At 37.5% G+C, this 17,841-nt stretch overlaps 1 protein-coding gene across 11 annotated transcripts in view; it reads left to right on the top strand.

Annotated features, from left to right (window-relative positions):
- Window positions 1–17,841, top strand: part of PAN3 (poly(A) specific ribonuclease subunit PAN3) — a 117,863-nt gene that overhangs the window by 75,443 nt on the left and 24,579 nt on the right. For 7 of the 11 annotated variants that reach the window (XR_003434831.1, XR_003434830.1, XM_027116607.1 and 4 more), the window contains 7 exons: window positions 6,319–6,566; window positions 7,695–7,751; window positions 8,940–9,044; window positions 9,864–9,921; window positions 16,383–16,544; window positions 17,113–17,229; window positions 17,317–17,418. Coding sequence is in view for 9 of the 11 variants with exons in the window: in XM_027116607.1 (XP_026972408.1) it covers window positions 6,319–6,566; window positions 7,695–7,751; window positions 8,940–9,044; window positions 9,864–9,921; window positions 16,383–16,544; window positions 17,113–17,229; window positions 17,317–17,418 (849 nt within the window). In the remaining 2 variants the exon portion in view is untranslated. The remainder of the gene's footprint in view (window positions 1–6,318; window positions 6,567–7,694; window positions 7,752–8,939; window positions 9,045–9,863; window positions 9,922–16,382; window positions 16,545–17,112; window positions 17,230–17,316; window positions 17,419–17,841) is intronic. The other 4 variants (XM_027116601.1, XM_027116603.1, XM_027116605.1 and 1 more) reach the window with 1 other exon arrangement.

Genomic DNA, 17,841 nt, shown 5'->3' with positions numbered 1-17,841 from the left:
ATACTTAGGAGTAGAATTACTGGTGTTTAACAGTTTGAGGAACTGCCAGACTGTTTTCAAAGTGATTGCATTATTTTACACTCCCACCAGCAATGTGTTAAGGATTTCGTTTTCTCCACTTCCTCACTAACACTTGTTATTGTTCTTATTTTTGATTATAGCTGTCATAGTAGGTATAATGTGGTGTCACTGTGGTTTTGATTTGCATGTTCCTAATGATGTTGAGCTGCTTTTTACCTGCTTATTGGCCATTTGTTTATCTTCTTTGGAAAAATGTCTATGCAAATCCTTTGCCAATTTTAAAATTTGGTTATTTTTGTTGTTGAGTTATAAGAGTTCTTTATATATTCTATATACTGGACCTTTACTGAATATATGATTTGTAAATATTTTCTCCCATTCTGTGGGTTGGCTTTTCACTTTCTTGATGGTTTTCTCTGAAGTACAAAAAGGTTAAAATTTTAGTGAAGTCTAATTTCTTTTTCTTTTTCCCTTGGTTATGTGTGCTTTAGGTGTCAACTTAAGAAACACTTGTTTAGCTGAAGATCATGAAGTATATGCTGGTTTTCTTAGAGTTTTATAGGTTAGTTCCTGCATTTAGATTTTTGAGGTAATTTTTGTGTACGGTGTAGGGTAGAGGTTGGATGTTACGTACTATGTTTTGGTTTTGTGTATGGTCACCCCTAGAATTTTACCATGCATGCTTTACTCAGTATGAACTTGTTGAAGTCCTTCCTGCCCTCTTTCAGTGTTACAGTAACCTAGAATTTTAATTACACTTTGACTTGAACCTATCTCAGCCTAATTGTTTCACTGTCAGTGCTTGTTCAGATTTACCCATACATTCTTTTATTCTGTGCTTTTTGGGGGAAGGAGTTTTCTTCTGTATTGAAGTGGATCATTTAATTGTTCTTTTGCCAAGGAGATGTGAGTGACCTTAAAAATGTCTTTACTTTTCCCCTCACTTGCAAATTGTGCATAAACTTTAAGATGACATTTATTTCCCTTACTTTGAGCACATTTTTTCATTGTCTAGTGTTGCTGATCAGTCTCCTGTGAATGTAATTGTCCTTTTTTTTTTTTAAAGATAATTTGTCTTTTTTTGCTTTTGTAGCTTTTTAGGTTTTTCTCTTTATCTTTGGCATGCAACAGTTTCACCTGATTGATTGAAAGGGACTTGTTGTTACTTATTCTGTTCAGGACTCTTGTTTAGGATTTCTGGAATGAGGATTTCCTAGTTCTTGAATATCCCAAAGCTTTTCTTCGAATATTGCTTCTCCAGTATTTTCTTTATCCTGGAAATTTGCCTTCTCATTCTACCTTCTGTGTATCTTAACCAGTCTTTTATATTTTCCAAGCTTTGTTTCTAGATTCTTCTCTGGTTTACTTTTCTTGTCTTTGTGTCTACCTTGCTATTTAACTCACCTGTTAAGTTTTTTCTCCTTTAATTTTAATGGTTATAATTTTTACTCTTATAGAATATAGTTCTGTTTAAGAAGGACAAATGGGACTTCCGTGGTGGCGCAGTGGTTGAGAGTCCGCCTGCCGATGCAGGGGACACGGGTTCGTGCCCCGGTCCGGGAAGATCCCACATGCCGCGGAGCGGCTGGGCCCGTGAGCCATGGCCGCTGAGCATGCGCGTCCGGAGCCTGTGCTCCACAACGGGAGAGGCCAAATGTTTGTCACTTCTTTCATGTCCTTAATCATTTTAGTTGTAGGGTTTTTAAAATCTCCTTTATAGGGTTCTGTTATCTGGGATTCATTGTTTTCAGGGTGCTAATTCTCAATGTATTGTGCATATTTGATTCTCATTTTGGGAGTTCTTTTCACATGGGATTATTTTCTGGGGAGAGATCATGTTTGTTTGTTTGTTTGTCGAAATAGTTGGTGTTTGCTTTACCCAGGTGTCCATTGCCAGTGCAGTTTAAGTTTTATAATTACCCGCTGGGATCCCTATCACACAGAATCTCCTGGGGATTTTTCTCTCCTGCACCTGTGCATGGTGCAGGCATTAGGTTTCCGTTTCTCTTGAACCCCCCCCCCCACGCGCCAAGCCCTCTTCCTTTCCTCCATCTCTGTTCCACAGACAAGCCTACCTATTGCCTGTGGGCTGACAGGTAGCAGTTTTCTCCTCCACCATTGCCTGATGGTACAGCTTTTCCAGACTCCTGGCTTTACACTGGGATTTGAATTTCATTCTCCACATTTTATGTGCCGAAGGCCATGTTTCAGATGCCTACGTGAACACGGAAGCCTTAACTTGTAGACACTATGTCTGGCCTGGGATGTGGTTTTCCGAAGTTCCCACAGTATGATCTCTGGTTCACAATTTTGCCTTCATTTCCTGCTCTTGGAGTGTTTGCTTCTGGTTTCAGCCGTGTTTTAAATGCGGGTATTGCATTCTGCCGTGCGGCTCTGCGCGCTCCTAGTTCTGGTGGGGCTGAGGGAGGGTGTTTGTTTTATTTAGCTCAGTCTCTGATTTCCCAGAGACACGATTGTCTTAGGTGCATGTCTGCATTTAGGAACGATTCACTTGGTATTCTGTAATACTGGAGCCATTTACTTTATGCATTCTGTCATTACTTACAAGAGTCTTTTTTGTTTGTTTGTTGCCTTGGGTTTTTCAGGTATAGAATTATGTCATCCAGAAACACTGATACTTTTACCTTGATAAGTTAACCTTAAATTTTAAAAATTTCATTTATTTTGTTCATTGCTCTGGTTAATTCGTCCAGTGGGCATTGCTGTATTGTTCCTCACTTTTCTTTGAATTGGGTACTTTTAAGAAGGATTTGTTCGAATGTTCTAAAGCGATTAACTTACACACGACTTAAATATCTCAGTTTGCATATTCACTTAATAAGAAATTACAGTGTAATTATTGTATATGATCTCACCAAAATGTCATTTTAAGAGTTAATTACAAAAGTAATGCAAAAAATAAATACACAAATTAAATATTTTTAATTCAGATATTTTTTAAAATACAGATTTTCATTCTTCTTGTTTGTCTCTCATGGTATCCTCAGTGTGTTGCTATGTTTGCATACGTGTTCATGTGATTGAGTACTAATTAATAGCAAACTGTTGTAATAACCACAAGTAGCGCCCCTGCCTCCACCCCCCCATATAAGGGAAGATGGAACTTATAAAGGAATATTTACATGCAAGAGAGATGAAATGGAATCTGTTCATTCTACTTCACTTTGATTTTTAGTTACTGATTTCTGTAGTAAGGTTCTGCTCCTTTGTGCTGTCTGTAATTTAGTGTTACATGCAGGCAGTTAATATTAAGTGTGTTGTGCTTATCGTCTTCACAATACCAAGTACAGAATAACTCTCTCCAAGCAGATATGTGTGTATTTTACTCGATTCTTTAACATGTTTGCAAAATATTTTGGTGGCACAAAGCTATGCCTTTTGTGGCTGGATGTTTCAGTAACTTAGAGGTCAGTTTCCTTTCTAGCTTCCCATACAACTTAAATATTCTGTTACCCTTATGGGTGGTGATCCTTATTACTGTTTTACATGTTTTATTTTGTATGTGTTTAGATCATGCCAGCCAGCCTCAGCTCAGATATACTAACTCAGATTTCAGTGCTGAAACTTTGTACTAGAATAGCCACAAAATTTAAAATTCTGAAGAGAGAGCTTGTAACTTACAACCTGTAAATTCTACTAGATTGTTTTTGGTAGTCTTTTTCCTCGTATTTTGCCTTAAGGAGAGATTCTACCTTTTGTTTCACTTGTACGCCTGCTCTGGTGCCAGACTCTTCCCCTCCTCTCCTGCTGCACCCCACGTCCCCTACCCTGCTCCCACACGTCGTTTAAGTTGTCACACTAACGCTCCTAAGTGTAATGGACCCCCTTTCTGTTCTCTGGTGTATGGCTTAGGGGTTGGGCAGCTGTATTAGATATTGGCTAAGAGCACAGGCTTTGGAATCAAATAGACCTGAGTTTCAATCTTGATTCTTTTGTTCAGTAACCTGTATTTGCCCTTACAATAAATTTTTAAAAATTATTTTTAAGTTAGTTTCTTCCTCTGTGAGGTGACTGTTGATATACCTACCTCACAGGGTTGTTGTGAGGATTAAATAGTCGTGTATGTGAAGCACTTTTATTACTGCCTGACATATGGAAAGTGCTTAAGAATTGGTAGCTCTATTTGCTGCTGTTATTAATTTAAAGGTAGTAAACAAATTTACTCATTTTTGGTGACTTGGCCAGTTTTATATTGGAAGGACTTAGAGACTAGCTTTAGGAAAACTGTAGATGCATTTCATATTAGATGAGTGGGGAGTATGTATCTTTTGAAAATAGTTGAATAATCCTCCCAATTTTTGCAGTATGGATTGACCTACAATTAAATGTATAATATACAGAGTTAGAAAAAATACAGAACTCTGGAAAAGTTTTTTAAAAATTAGGCTCACATGTAGGGCTTCCCTGGTGGCGCAGTGGTTGAGAGTCCGCCTGCCGATGCAAGGGACATGGGTTTGTGCCCCGGTCTGGGAAGATCCCCCATGCCGTGGAGCAGCTGGGCCCGTGAGCCATGACCGCTGAGCCTGCGCGTCCAGAGCCTGTGCTCCGCAACGGGAGAGGCCACAACAGTGAGAGGCCTGCGTACCACAAAAAAAAAAGAATCATGAGTTTTAAAAATTAGGCTCATATGTTAATATAATAGCTTGGCTTCCTTATAAGTATTTTTCTAAAGGGTTTTAGACTTTTAAAGTTTCTCTTAGATGTATTTAAGACATACTTGCGAAATTCCTGGCCTATTTTAATGTCAGTGCAGTAGACATTGTGTTATAGCAGGAAGAGTATTAAACTGGAAGTTTGGAGACTTGGGTTTGAAGCCTGGCTTTGCTGTTGGCTGTGCACATATGTCCTTGGTCAGATAGCAACCCCCCTGTGTGTAAATTTCTGATCTGTACTGCGGTGCTTGTTACCTGAGCTACCTTCGTTGCTCAGAAAATCAGACAAAATAATTATGTCAGGGCTCTTTAGAAAATACAGAGGGCTATCCAGAGTAAAAATAAGTATTATCTCAGTTCTCAACCTTATTTTTATTCACCTACATCTTTTCAAAAAACAGTGTTCGTGTTTTATGAATTCTTAGCAATTGAAATTCATATCCCTGTTAATCATATTTCTGTGACCAGAAGCATTTTGGTAACTTTTTTCTTGAATCGTGAGATGGCATATTATTTCAAAGGTGAAGTTTTTCAGTTGGTTCCCAAATAGCCAGAAAATAGCTCCTGGATAAGCTAATTCTTTCAGGAAGTGTAACTAACTGTGGCTGGAGAAACCATTTTCAGTCTCTGCTCAGAACTGATCGCCTCCATTAAGCCTTTGACTAAACTGTGCCTGGTTTTACTTAATTTGCATTCCATCTGTATGGAGGCATGGAGTTGACAGTACATTCGTTTCTATTTGAGTGTTTCTGTAAGCCATTTTATGTCTTTTACATGTGACCTGGCCTTGTTTTCTCAGATAGCTTGGAATTTCCTGAGGGTTGAAGACAATTGTCCTTTCCCTTTCTCCACCATAGATTCATGATAGAGGATGCTCTGCATACAATGGTTTCTTGCTAGTTGTGTTTAGGTAAAACTCGCACTAGAGCAGAGTATGCATCTGCAGAAATTTTCAGTTGTCTACTATATAGCGTATGCCTGTTTAAAGACAAAAGGCATCAAAATAGTATACGTCTTGATTTTTTAAAAAATATGGTATTTGAGCGGCCATGTATTTCAACTAAGACTAGTTTTTTCTTTTTGCTTTTTCAAACCATTCTGTTAGTAGTATTTGGCCAAAAGAAATCTAATAAATCTCATTAAATAATTTTATTTTTTGATAGTAAAATATTTTAGGGGTATGTGATATTTGTATTGTTAATAGCCATAGTTTTAAATGATTCATTACAAAAAAGGAATTATGCCTTTTATTAAAGAAAGACTTTTATAAAAGGCATAATTTTATAGAGTCTCAGTTATTTCTCACTTTTTGATTAATTTATTAAATTATCAATAATTCTTATTATTGAAGTTTCTCATGTAAACCTTGATATGGAGGAGACGTATTCTTACAGTAAATATCCTAATTTATTTGGGAATGACTATATTTGAAAAAAAGAAATTCTTTACATTTGCTTTTAATCAGAGCTTTCTCTAAAACGAGACAAAATTGTCTTTTATTTTTGAACTTAAAGAATTTTGCTAAAGATGTTTCTTCCAAATGAACGTTTGCATTTTATTTTCCAGATTTTTTTCTCTGAAACCAGTTTTTGCTTTCTAAGAAACATTTTTACATCTTCTTCAGGAATGTCATTGTCTGCTGGATCTTCCCCTCTGCACTCCCCCAAGATCACTCCACATACTTCTCCTGCTCCCAGAAGAAGAAGTCACACTCCAAATCCAGCCAATTACTTGGTGCCTTCTAGTGCCTCTACACCTGTTAATAATCCTGTCTCTCAGACTCCATCTTCTGGTCAGGTGATCCAAAAGGAAACTGTCGGTGGGACGACTTACTTCTATACAGACACGACTCCAGCACCTTTGACTGGAATGGTATGTCTGCATTTAAAGGAGAAAAGAGAGGGCTCTTATAACAGCTTCTTCTTATTAATGAGATTAACGAGGAGGTTTACCCAGTCCTGTATCTTTATACTGTGATGTGAAAAAGTAATTAATTTCTGACTTAGATGATAATTCCAATCTCTTCTTACCTGTTCAAAGTAATCTGTTTCTGCATTAATAATATCTCTAGTTTTGGCCAAATCTGCTTGTAATCAGAAGTTATATTTAAGCTCTAGTTTATTACTTTATGGCATGTTTTGCTTATGGGGTTACCTAGTACTTGTGCTAGCTGGTGTTGATGTTTGCTGACTTTTGTTTGTAGATACAGGTAGTTTCACCTCTGAAGTTAGAGAAAGTAGTTAGAGAAGTAGATGGATTCTTATCAGTAGTTGCTGAGAGCAAACCGATGATAAATGCTTGCTCAGGCGAGGCAGTGATTTAATAGCTAGAACTCTGGATGGTGGAGGACACAGTGATAGGAGGCCTCCAGCATGGGTCACTGGTAAGGAGGGAGGACGTTCAGGGAGCCCTGATTATGGGTAAGGAAAGAGCTACCAAAGGACTGTAGGGGGGGAGGGGCCGAGAGGGAAGCGTCATGTTCCATAAATTGTACACTTTTAGTTTCATAATTTTGTCCATGTTCAAAAATTATTTAGCTATAGAAAAATAAGTAGTAGATGAAGATCTCATGAGTAAGAAAGCCAAATTCCATTAAAATATGAATGCTGGTCTAAACTGTAGATATTTGACAAAATCATAACTGACAGGCTTAGATGAAAAGTATGTTTGGATTTTGGTAAGCAGATTTTGACCCCATAAGTTAAATTAATGGTTTATTTTGATTACATTTAATATTTTACTAAAAGGCAGTTTGAGTGGAAAGACAACAGATTTTTATTTTTCCTTTTTAAGAGTCCCAGTTCTGCCATTGTTTTGTGACTCTTGAATCTTAGTACCTCTGAGACTGGTCCCCCGATCGTAAATGAGGTTAAGCACACGACCATCGTATGAGAAGTAAATGTGAAAACATTTATAGAAGTACTTGTAAATCATGTAAAATGCTTTCTAAAAAATAATAAAATAGCTAATAGTTTCTTGTTTTGTTTTGTTTTTGGTCAGAGATCTTTCAAAAGTTATCACAGAACAGCTTGCCGAACTGAAGGTCAAATAATTGAGGTAGAGTAGAGACTTTCCTTGGTTCTTTCAAGTAAGAATTCCATCAATGTTTTACTTTTGGGGGGAGGGGTTATCATATTTTATCATTATTTACGTTTTTTATTTTATCATATTTGTAGAAAAAAGTTAGTTTAATCTATGAAGAGGTCTTTTGTCACAAAACTGTCTCAGCGGTTTTTGTGGAGATTATATGTGGCACATTTTTGTAATGTTTTTACCCTTCAAACCACTCTTAAAAATATGCTCCTGGTAAACCTGAGGTAGTCATGCCCAACTATACTACCTGATATAAGGAAACCAAGGCAAGAAAAAGGAGGCACTCTTCTCCCTTCAGGTATAGGTTAAAGGAGACCTTACAGGTATTGCAAAATCACTTCCTGGTTGAGGTCCAGAGCAGAAGAGCCACATGAGGGCAACAGAAATCAAATGAATTCATTTTTAAAAGAGAAAAAAAAATGTTTGTTTTGGCTTTAAAAATGAAAAAATAAAACAAAAGATATTTTAGGATGTAATTGATTTTGTATCGTGGACCAGTTGAAGGGAAGGAGAGGCAGAGGAAAAAGGGAAAAAAGCGGGGTGGTGAGAAGATTCCAATTGGAAGAGGCAAAGACAAGAAGCTGGAAGCAGAATTGAGTAACTTTGTTGTAGTTTGATTGGAAGGTATAGTGTCATACCCTTCTGTTCACCTCCACTGCTGACCCAGAGTATGTTGGTCCTCTTTTCTGTTCTAGTTTGAAGTGTTAAGTATCTAGATAACATTTTGTTTAGTTTGGTCGCTAGAAACCCTTAAAGAGGACAGTTCTTTGGGCATCCACGGCAGTTACTACCTGATCTGACTGTGCCCAAGCACCGTGAATATCTACTTTCTTCCTCTCTTCCAGCTGCCTTAAAAAAATGCTTACAAAGAGCTCCTTTTGCCTCTCATTGGAGCTAAAATTTTACTGTATCTGAAGAAATGTTTCCTTTCTCATTAGATTTTTAAAAACTTGTTATTCCAATAAAGATTATTTAAAAAATGAAATCATTCAGAAGGTGTACTAATAATAGCTTTTCTCAGGTGTTTAATTCACTATTATTTAAAGATTAAAAGTATCCATTTGTCACTGTCATTTAAAGATTAAAACTTTATCGAAATAATGATAAAGCTTATCAATTGATCATGATATTTTCCCCCTTCCTATCTTTCAGGTTTTTCCAAACTACCATATTTATCCTCCAACTGCACCTCATGTTGCTTATATGCAACCAAAAGCAAATGCACCTTCCTTCTTCATGGCTGATGAACTCCGACAGGTATGCTTTCAGAGTTCGGGGTGGAAATACTTAATGTCTTTCGTGCTTTAGCAAAGAACTGGAGAAAGAACAGAGCTCCTTTCAAATTGTATTACTTAATCAAATATGCTGTAATAAAGAAGATAGAATTTACAGTTTATGAGACTAATTGATATTTATTTAAGGAAACCCATTTTTAAAGAAAATTGCAAGTAACTGTGTTCAGATGTAGAACACAGAGTAGCTATTTAAATGGGCCACCTTTTTGCACGGCACCTCCTGTGCACTGGAAGGTCTCTGAAGTATATAAATAAATAATTTAAATGGTTTCTAACCACTAGACAACTTTTTGCTAATATCTGTAGTAGTTGGCTAATAAGTAATTTGGCCTAGAAATGAACTTCATTTTTAAGGCAGCTCAATATTTTCTGTAAAGTAGGTTTTATAAAATTATTTAGTTTTTTTTGTCAGTGTTGAACAGGTATTATTTGGTATGTAGAATTTTACTTTACTCTTCGATTCTCAGAAATGTTTTTGTTTCACAGAAGTAAGTTGCACCAGTATAATGTTTGTAGAGTGAATTATCGACGAGCTTGGCCACAGAGCTAGCCGTATGCTCTGGGTTATAGCACTGCTACTTGAAACCAACCTTAGCGATGGGCAGGTCTATCCAGGACTGGAATTTAGATATTTCACATTATTGGAAATGTTATGTCCTGATACCAACATTAAAAAGTACACATGCCAAAAATATTAGTACTCAGGCTCTTCAGTTGCAATAGAAAGTCCAGATTTCAGAAGTTGTGTTTAGATGTAAATATACTTGTTTTCTTTTCTTAGGAGCTGATTAACAGACATTTAATAACAATGGCTCAGATTGATCAAGCAGATATGCCAGGTAAAATGCAAGTTGACTGTTGCTTCCTTTTAAAGGAGAGTGTAATCCTTATGTAGTCCTACATGTTTTTATGCCTTAAGCTAGCTAATTACTATTTTATGACTATATTTATTTGAAACCTACTTAAGAAGAATTCCAAGATGCCATTGATCTAGTATTTTTTCAAAGAATTCTACATGTGACAAGATTCTAGTTCATCCAAAAAATAGGTAGTTTTAGAATTCATGGTGATTTACCTCATCGCGCACTAGAATATTATTATCTTTTGAAACGATGAAGTATAGGTACTTAAGTAGGGGTGGGGAGGTGAGTGTTACTATTATTGAGGCTGCGGCATGCCAGACAGGGTACTAAGGCTTTCTGTGTGTAAGTTTTTTCCTCACAAAACTCCTGTGGTATAGATACTAACATTATCACCTTTGTTTTACGTATGAGGAAACTGAAGTTAACAGGCAGGTTAAGTAACTTGCCTCTAAGAACAAGTGGCTAGTAATTATCTGACCGAGTCAGAATTTAAACCTCGGTTTTTCTGACTGTACCATGATGTTTCTCAGCATTAAAATCTCTTTGCCTAGCTTATTCAGTATAGGCACAATGAAATGTGGTGTAATTTAGGAAAACTTTATAAATAATACAGTAGGAATACATTTGCTGTAGCGATAATCTCAGAACACCTGGTTGTAATCACGAATTCAGCACAGTCCACTGTGTATCCTCTTGATCGCTAAAGAGTTCAAAGGAATATGTCTGTCTGGCTGTTATGTCTTAAGGCTGGGCAGGAAACTTACCTGTCATAGCCTTTGAAATGTTCACGTTGGAATTTTCCTTATTATTAAGCATTGTCTTTGAGGCCCTAGCTAGGGTAAAAAAAAAAAAAAGTTAGAAGATGCTATTTACAGTGGCTTCAGAATATCAGTACCTAGGAATAAGCAGAACAAAAGATGTGTAAGATGTCAGTGGCAGAGATTTACTAAGGTGTTAAATAAGATAAATCTAGAGAGTGAAGTACGATATTCATGAATAGGAGGACATAATGGCTGCCATTTTCGTAAACTAATCTATGGATTCAGTATAATTTCAGTCAAAGCACATGAGCTATTCTTACTCATATACTTCTGACACCTAATTCATGTCCTAACAATTTAATTGTTAAGGGCTCAGTCCCATAAGACCACTCCTTCTTCAGATGCCAGCTGAAATGGGGTACCCAGGCTGCTCAAACTTCTCTCTGGCCAACTACAAATTTGGGGGTTTCCTCAACATGCCCTCAGGTTCGGCGATTAGCTGGAATGACTCACAGAACTCGGGAAAGCACTTTGTAAACTGTTACTGGCTTATTATAAAGAGTACAACTCAAGGAACAGCCAAATGGAAGAGATATATGGGGCAAAGTGTGGGGATAGGGTGGGGTGTGGGGAACTTCCATGCCCTCTCCAGGTATGCCACCCTCCCAGCACCTCATCATGCTCACCAACCTGTAAGCCCTCTGAATCCCTCTGTTTAGGAATTCTTATGAATGTTTCATTGTCTTGATGTGGTTGATTAAATCTCTGGCTCTTCGTGATTGACTCAGTCTCCAACCTCTCTCTCCTCTGTGGAAGGTTGGGGGATTGGCTGAAATTTCCACACTTCTAATCAAGATTTTATTTTATTTTTTTATTATATTACAGCATAGCAGAGCTTTTCATAGTATATGATAAATATATCAAAGAGTAAAGGTCCAAGACTACCTGAAGCACTTTGAAGATTATGATTAGGGTTCTGGGTGTATTGGGGAGGGGAGGCTTGGTTTGAGTCTATAGTAACTGAAACAGTGTCGTAATGGCACTGGGTTAGACAGATTGATTACTGGAGCAGACTAGGGAGAACCTAGACACATCTGTGATAGAGGTGGCTAATCAGTGGGGAAAGGAAGGCATTGGAAAAAATGGTTTTCTTTATGGTAAAAGATTGTATTGTTACAATTGTATCATGATCTCAAACCACATGCAAAAACCAGTTCCAAATAGATTAAGAATTTAAATGTCAAAAGCAAAACTTTAAAATTCGTACAATGAAACACAAATGAGTAAATTTAATCTTTCCGTAGAGAAAGATTTCCTATACTGGAGGCAAAAATTCTTGACTCTTAAAGAAAGTACTGATAAATTTTACTGAATTACGGTTAAAGGGACTTCCCTGGTGGTGCAGTGGTTAAGAATCTGCCTGCCAATACAGGGGACACGAGTTCGAGCCCTGGTCCGGGAAGATCCCACATGCCGCAGAGCGGCTGGGCCTGTGCACCACGACTACTGAAGCCCGCACACCTAGAGCTGGTGCTCCACAACAAGAGAAGCCACTGCAACGAGAAGCCCACGCACCACACAAAGAGGAGCCCCTGCTCGCCGCAACTAGAGAAAGCCCGCACGCAGCAACAAAGACCCAAGGCAGCCAAAAATTTAATTAATTAATTAATTAATTAAAAAAAATTAAAAACACTCCAAAGATATCTATAGTAAAGAAAAAACTTGAAGAAGGTATTTACACAATTGACGAAGAAAATAAAAACCACAAATTAGTAAGAGCCTGAAAAAAAAAAAACAACAAAACAGAAAAATGGCCAAAAGGTAGGAATAGGCATTTCAAGAAAGTGGAAATTCATACAACGAAAAATCTATGAAGAAATGTTGAACATCACTGATGATCAGGGAAAGACAGATAAGATATCATTGGAAAGTCTGACCATGTGCAGTAGTAGGATGTGGATCCACAGGTTCTCCAGTACATTGCTGTTGGTTGTATAAATTGGTGAATGTGTTATCACTTCAGAAAATTCCTGAAGCTGAATATCTGTGTACCCTGTGATCTAGCAGTTCTGCTCCTAGATATAGGTCAACTATATATTTTTAACTAGAAAATGTATAAAGTATCCATAATATCACTGCTTACAATAGCAGAAACTTTGATCAGTCCAAACGCTCATCTTGAAGGACAGTGGGTGAATTAACTGATACTGTCAGACAATGGAATATTACATGGCAGTTTAAATGAAGAAAGTACACTTCATAAAGAAAGCAGTAATGTGGAAGAATCTCAGTAATGTAATATTAAGTTTAAAAGTGAGCTGCGAGAGACTACATAGAGCATACCTTTTTATAAAGTTGAAATTTATATATGTATTTACATTATCAATAAATGCATGTGTATATGCATATATACATAATAAAATTTTGAGGAATACATATAGGTATAATGAAACTATATAAAAACGGAAGGAAGAGAGAGAAGGAAGGCAGAGGTTGGTAGAGAACCATGTATTTAGTTGACCATTCAAGTCAAGGTCTGAGGCTTCGTTTTGTGTGCCAGGTTTGCAGATGCTTACCGTATTATTAAGAATAATTAACTGAATAAAAGCAGGCCATGCATGGACATGAGCTCGTGATTTGAGTGTCACAAACTAAAGATTGTGGTTAATCCAATTCTGTGCGCCCGTGTTCAAACAAGGTTTAATGAGTGGTTTTTTCTGTCGCTTGTCTCACTCTGATCTTTTTTATGTCTCATGTTTACTATTAACCTTTGACTCATTTTGACTCATTTATTAATGTTGGTCTTACTGACTTTTTCCTTTCCCTTTTCCTTTCTATTCTTCATACTTCCATCAAATTAGGACTTCTCAACTCAAATCATAATTTATTTCCTGTAGATCAGTGGTTCTCAGCCAGGAATGATTTTACCCCTCATGGGTCATTGGGTCATTTGGCAACGTCCGGAACATTTTTGATTGTCACAGTTGGCAGCGGGGTGCTACTGGCTACTAGTGGGTTGAGGCCACAGATGCTGCTAAATACCCTACAGTGCACAGGACAGTCCCCGACAACGAAGGATTGTCCGGTCCAATATGTCACTAGTGCTGAGCTTGAGAAACTCTGCCATAGGGTTACCATGGTGAGCCTCAGACATTCAGTATCTTAGATCCAGTCTGTCATTCTCTATGTTCTTTGAGGGGACGTTGGGTTGAATAGAGGAAAGACACTAAAATTTTCTTTATCATTATTTTTAATGTTATTTGGTTGAACTGAGCCCCAGACTAAATATTGGGCTGAATTAAGGAGTGCATTTGTCTGGGATCTTCCGAGTTGGTTTTCTTTACTTTGATTTTTGATGCCAAACAGTGATTGAGACACCCCTGTTCCCTTTATTGGTACTTAATTTTGTGCATTTGTTAAACTGAACTAGAAACGAAGAACAGCAGAACAACAAATGAATTTTCCTGTCTATTAAGGGAAACATTTGGTTTTCAAGGTTAATATTAGGCCACATATGATTATTTCAGAGTAGACTGGGAAATGTAGGGTTAAAAGATGATTTTCCGAAAAAAGGTTAAAATCAGGATGTACAGATATAAAAAGGAGAAAGTACTAAAGATTTTATTTAAGTTGTGAGGGAGCCAATCCTGTATTACAAAACACATCATAGATGAGGAATATTGAAACAAATGTGTAAACTGTCTTTTCCACAGGGGAGGAGGGAAGTCCGTCGAGCCTTCACCAGACAGCATTGCCTATAGACGAGAATTATTTTGCAGTGCGGTATTTATCAGTTATTTACAGCTTAACAGAGGTGTAAAATATCTCCCACAGAATCAGACGCCAGAGGGTTATCCTTTAGACAGTGCACCGTTTTCCACTGAAGCACAATTGTTTTCCTTCAGTGTGTAGAATTCATGACTTGCTTAAAAGTAGACAGAGGGAGAAGGGAGTTCAGAGCATAACATTTTTAGCTTATTGTGGCCCTCACACAGTCTCTTTGTCACACTGATGCTCTGAGCGCCGGTGTTTGGTGTAGTAAATTTCAAGTCCTTGTTGTTGGTCTGTTAGCTGTCTCACCGCTCTTTCCATTTGTTTTAGCTCACTGGAAGCAGTCTCATCCATCATTTTGTAGTAAACATGCCAGATCTTCTGTAAGATCTTTCCTAATATCCTTGGAACTGGCTTTCCTTTCCATGGCTTTGTATTTCCATGTGTAGTGGTTCTCAAAGCACGTGACCCAACAGCAACTTTTCATTATCACCTGGGAACTTGTTAGAATTGCAAATCCTTGGGCCCTGGTTTAGACCTACTTGCTGACTCAAAACTCTGGGCACGGGACCCAGCAAACTGTGTTTTAACAAGCCTCTCGGTAATTCTGAAGGGTGCTAGAGTTTAAGAACCAGTGCCATGGTGAATTGTACTTTTTTAAAAGCTATTTTGCTTGGTACTGTATTGTTTTATGTAAATCTCAATCCTTTTTCTCTAAGCCTCTTGATAAGAACCCGTATTTCATTAATATGTGTTCACTAATACATAGTGGATACTCAATATAGTTTTACTAATTTGAAATTAATTCCCTTATTAAGTGCTCCTTATCAAAAAACTAGCAAACAACATTTATTCATCATTTGTTTCTTTGTGGAAATTGAACTGATTGTTCAAATAAAAAATAGTAAGTGGGCAAAAGTTACAGCTATATTCACTTGTGTGTATATTTCCCTTATACCGCCTTTCTTCCATAGAACATGCCTTGACCTTGGTTTGAAAGTTAACAATGAATTGATGTTTGTTTTTCACTACGGCCAAAATTCGATCTAGGGGTTACGAGCACAAGACTACGGAATCAGAATCCTGGGTTTGCATCTCAACTATCTCTCTAGATGTGTGATTTTCACTTTCCTTGTTTATGAAATAGGGAATCCTATCTCATAGAATTGTTTCAAGAACTAAGAGATAATGAGTGTAAATATTTGGTAAAGGCAGAGGGGTCATTTTGGACCTGTCTTCTGGAATTTCTTAATGACGTTTCACTTGTATTTCTTAATAGGAAATACAGGGGAACATGGCAGGCATAGTGGTAAAGCTGTTTCAGTTTTTTTCTTTTGTGTTTTGCTAGGTATTCAAACTGTGCTATTCCAATGAATGGTTTGAGAGTTTGATACAGATTGCTATATTTGTACATATAAATCGATGTACATACACAGACATATTACATATACACTCCAGTTTATTGTTATTTGTTTTCAGTTTCTTTAAAAAAGAATTTCATATACTTAACACCATTGTCTAAATATGTTTTTACAAAATAAGATGTTTAAAGACAAAAACTGTCTTGATTTTTATTTTACATCAGAATCAGAAATGGTTAATATCTCATAAGTGATAATGCGAATTGTTTCTAACAGCTGAGAAACAAGAGTGGTGTGCTATTATAAAAGACAGATATTTTTGAGTGCATGAAATCTAGTTGTTCTTTTGTTGTTTTATAATGCCTGTTTTTATTGATAGTGAGACGAGTGTGTCCTATAGAATTGTTATAAATGTTGACACTGTTCTAGAATACAGTGTGTTTGATATCTGGTTTATAGAGTTGGTTTCTTCTTCATTACTTTGAGATCTGAGAGATTTGTGAATGTCTGCAAGTTAAAGTCATCTTCTTATGAATTACTCTAGCAGTCCCTACAGAAGTTGACAGCTACCATAGCCTGTTCCCTCTAGAACCACTGCCACCACCCAACCGGATACAGAAATCAAGTAATTTTGGATACATTACGTCCTGCTACAAAGCTGTAAATAGCAAAGATGATCTGCCTTATTGCCTTCGGAGGATACATGGTAAGGAAGATAAATTATCCTCTTTTAGGAGCATATTAGTGAGGCTAAGATTATTCATAGATTCCTAAGTGAGTTTATTTAACATGAATTTAAAGGATAATACATACATTATTTCATTTGGAAATTAGTATTTCATAAGTGATGTATAACATGGCTTTTTCTGCACATTTCTTTTTTTAAAAATTAATTTATTTATTTTTGGCTGCGTTGGGTCTTTGTTGCTGCGTGCAGGCTTTCTCTGGTTGTGGCGAGCGGGGGCTACTCTTTGTTGCGGCGTGTGGTCTTCTCATTGCGGTGGCTTCTCTTGTTGCGGAGCACGGGCTCTAGGCGCGGGCTTCAGTAGTTGTGGCTTGCGGGCTCTAGAGCTCAGGCTCAGTAGTTGTGGCGCACGGGCTTGGTTGCTCCGTGGCACGTGGGATCTTCCCGGACCAGGGCTCGAACCCATGTCCCCTGCACTGGCAGGCGGATTCTTAACCACTGTGCCACCAGGGAAGCCCTCTGCACATTTCTGATGAAATAAGGGGGAGATGTCATTTACAGGTTAGCAGAAACTTTTTTCTTTTTTCAGGTTTTCGTCTTGTTAACACAAAGTGCATGGTATTGGTGGACATGTGGAAGAAAATCCAGCACTCAAATATCGTGACCTTGCGTGAAGTGTTTACCACTAAAGCTTTTGCAGAGCCCTGTGAGTGACTTGTAATGGTCTTTTTGCTAGTGGGCTTCGTTATTTGAAGCCAGATTGCAGTAATGAGTGTTTGTGTTTTATTTTAAGCTCTTGTGTTTGCATATGATTTCCACGCTGGAGGAGAGACTATGATGAGCAGACACTTCAATGACCCTAATGCGGATGCCTATTTCACAAAGAGAAAGTGGGGTAAGAAAAAGATTCAAGCAAGCTGTGTTTGACAGATGGCTTTGCTCTGTGGAAGAGTAGTTTTGTATTTTAAAACACATGTAAATTTAGCCCTGTAATCATTCAGCGTAAAGACCCTATTGCATTTAAAAAAGAAATACCTTAAAGAAATGGAGTCAATATGTAACAATAGGAAATAACATGTTACGTACATGTATAGACTGAGATGAAGGTGGGTTATGAAAGACTCGTGTAAATACCTGAAATTTAAGTAGCTGAGAATACGATAAAAGGCTTTTTTTCCTCTTAAAATTTTTTTTCTTTAAAAAAATCATGCTTTCTGGGGCTTCCCTGGTGGCACAGTGGTTCAGAGTCCGCCTGCCGATGCAGGGGACGCGGGTTCGTGCCCCGGTCCGGGAAGATCCCACGTGCCATGGAGCGGCT

This window comes from Aethalodelphis obliquidens, unplaced genomic scaffold (assembly GCF_003676395.1).
Source record: "Aethalodelphis obliquidens isolate GAN/ISIS:26980383/991018 unplaced genomic scaffold, ASM367639v1 scaffold16, whole genome shotgun sequence".
NCBI classification, from domain to species: domain Eukaryota; kingdom Metazoa; phylum Chordata; class Mammalia; order Artiodactyla; family Delphinidae; genus Aethalodelphis; species Aethalodelphis obliquidens.
The sequence above is the reverse complement of the archived record's forward strand: the minus strand, read 5'-3'. Positions and strand labels throughout refer to the sequence as shown.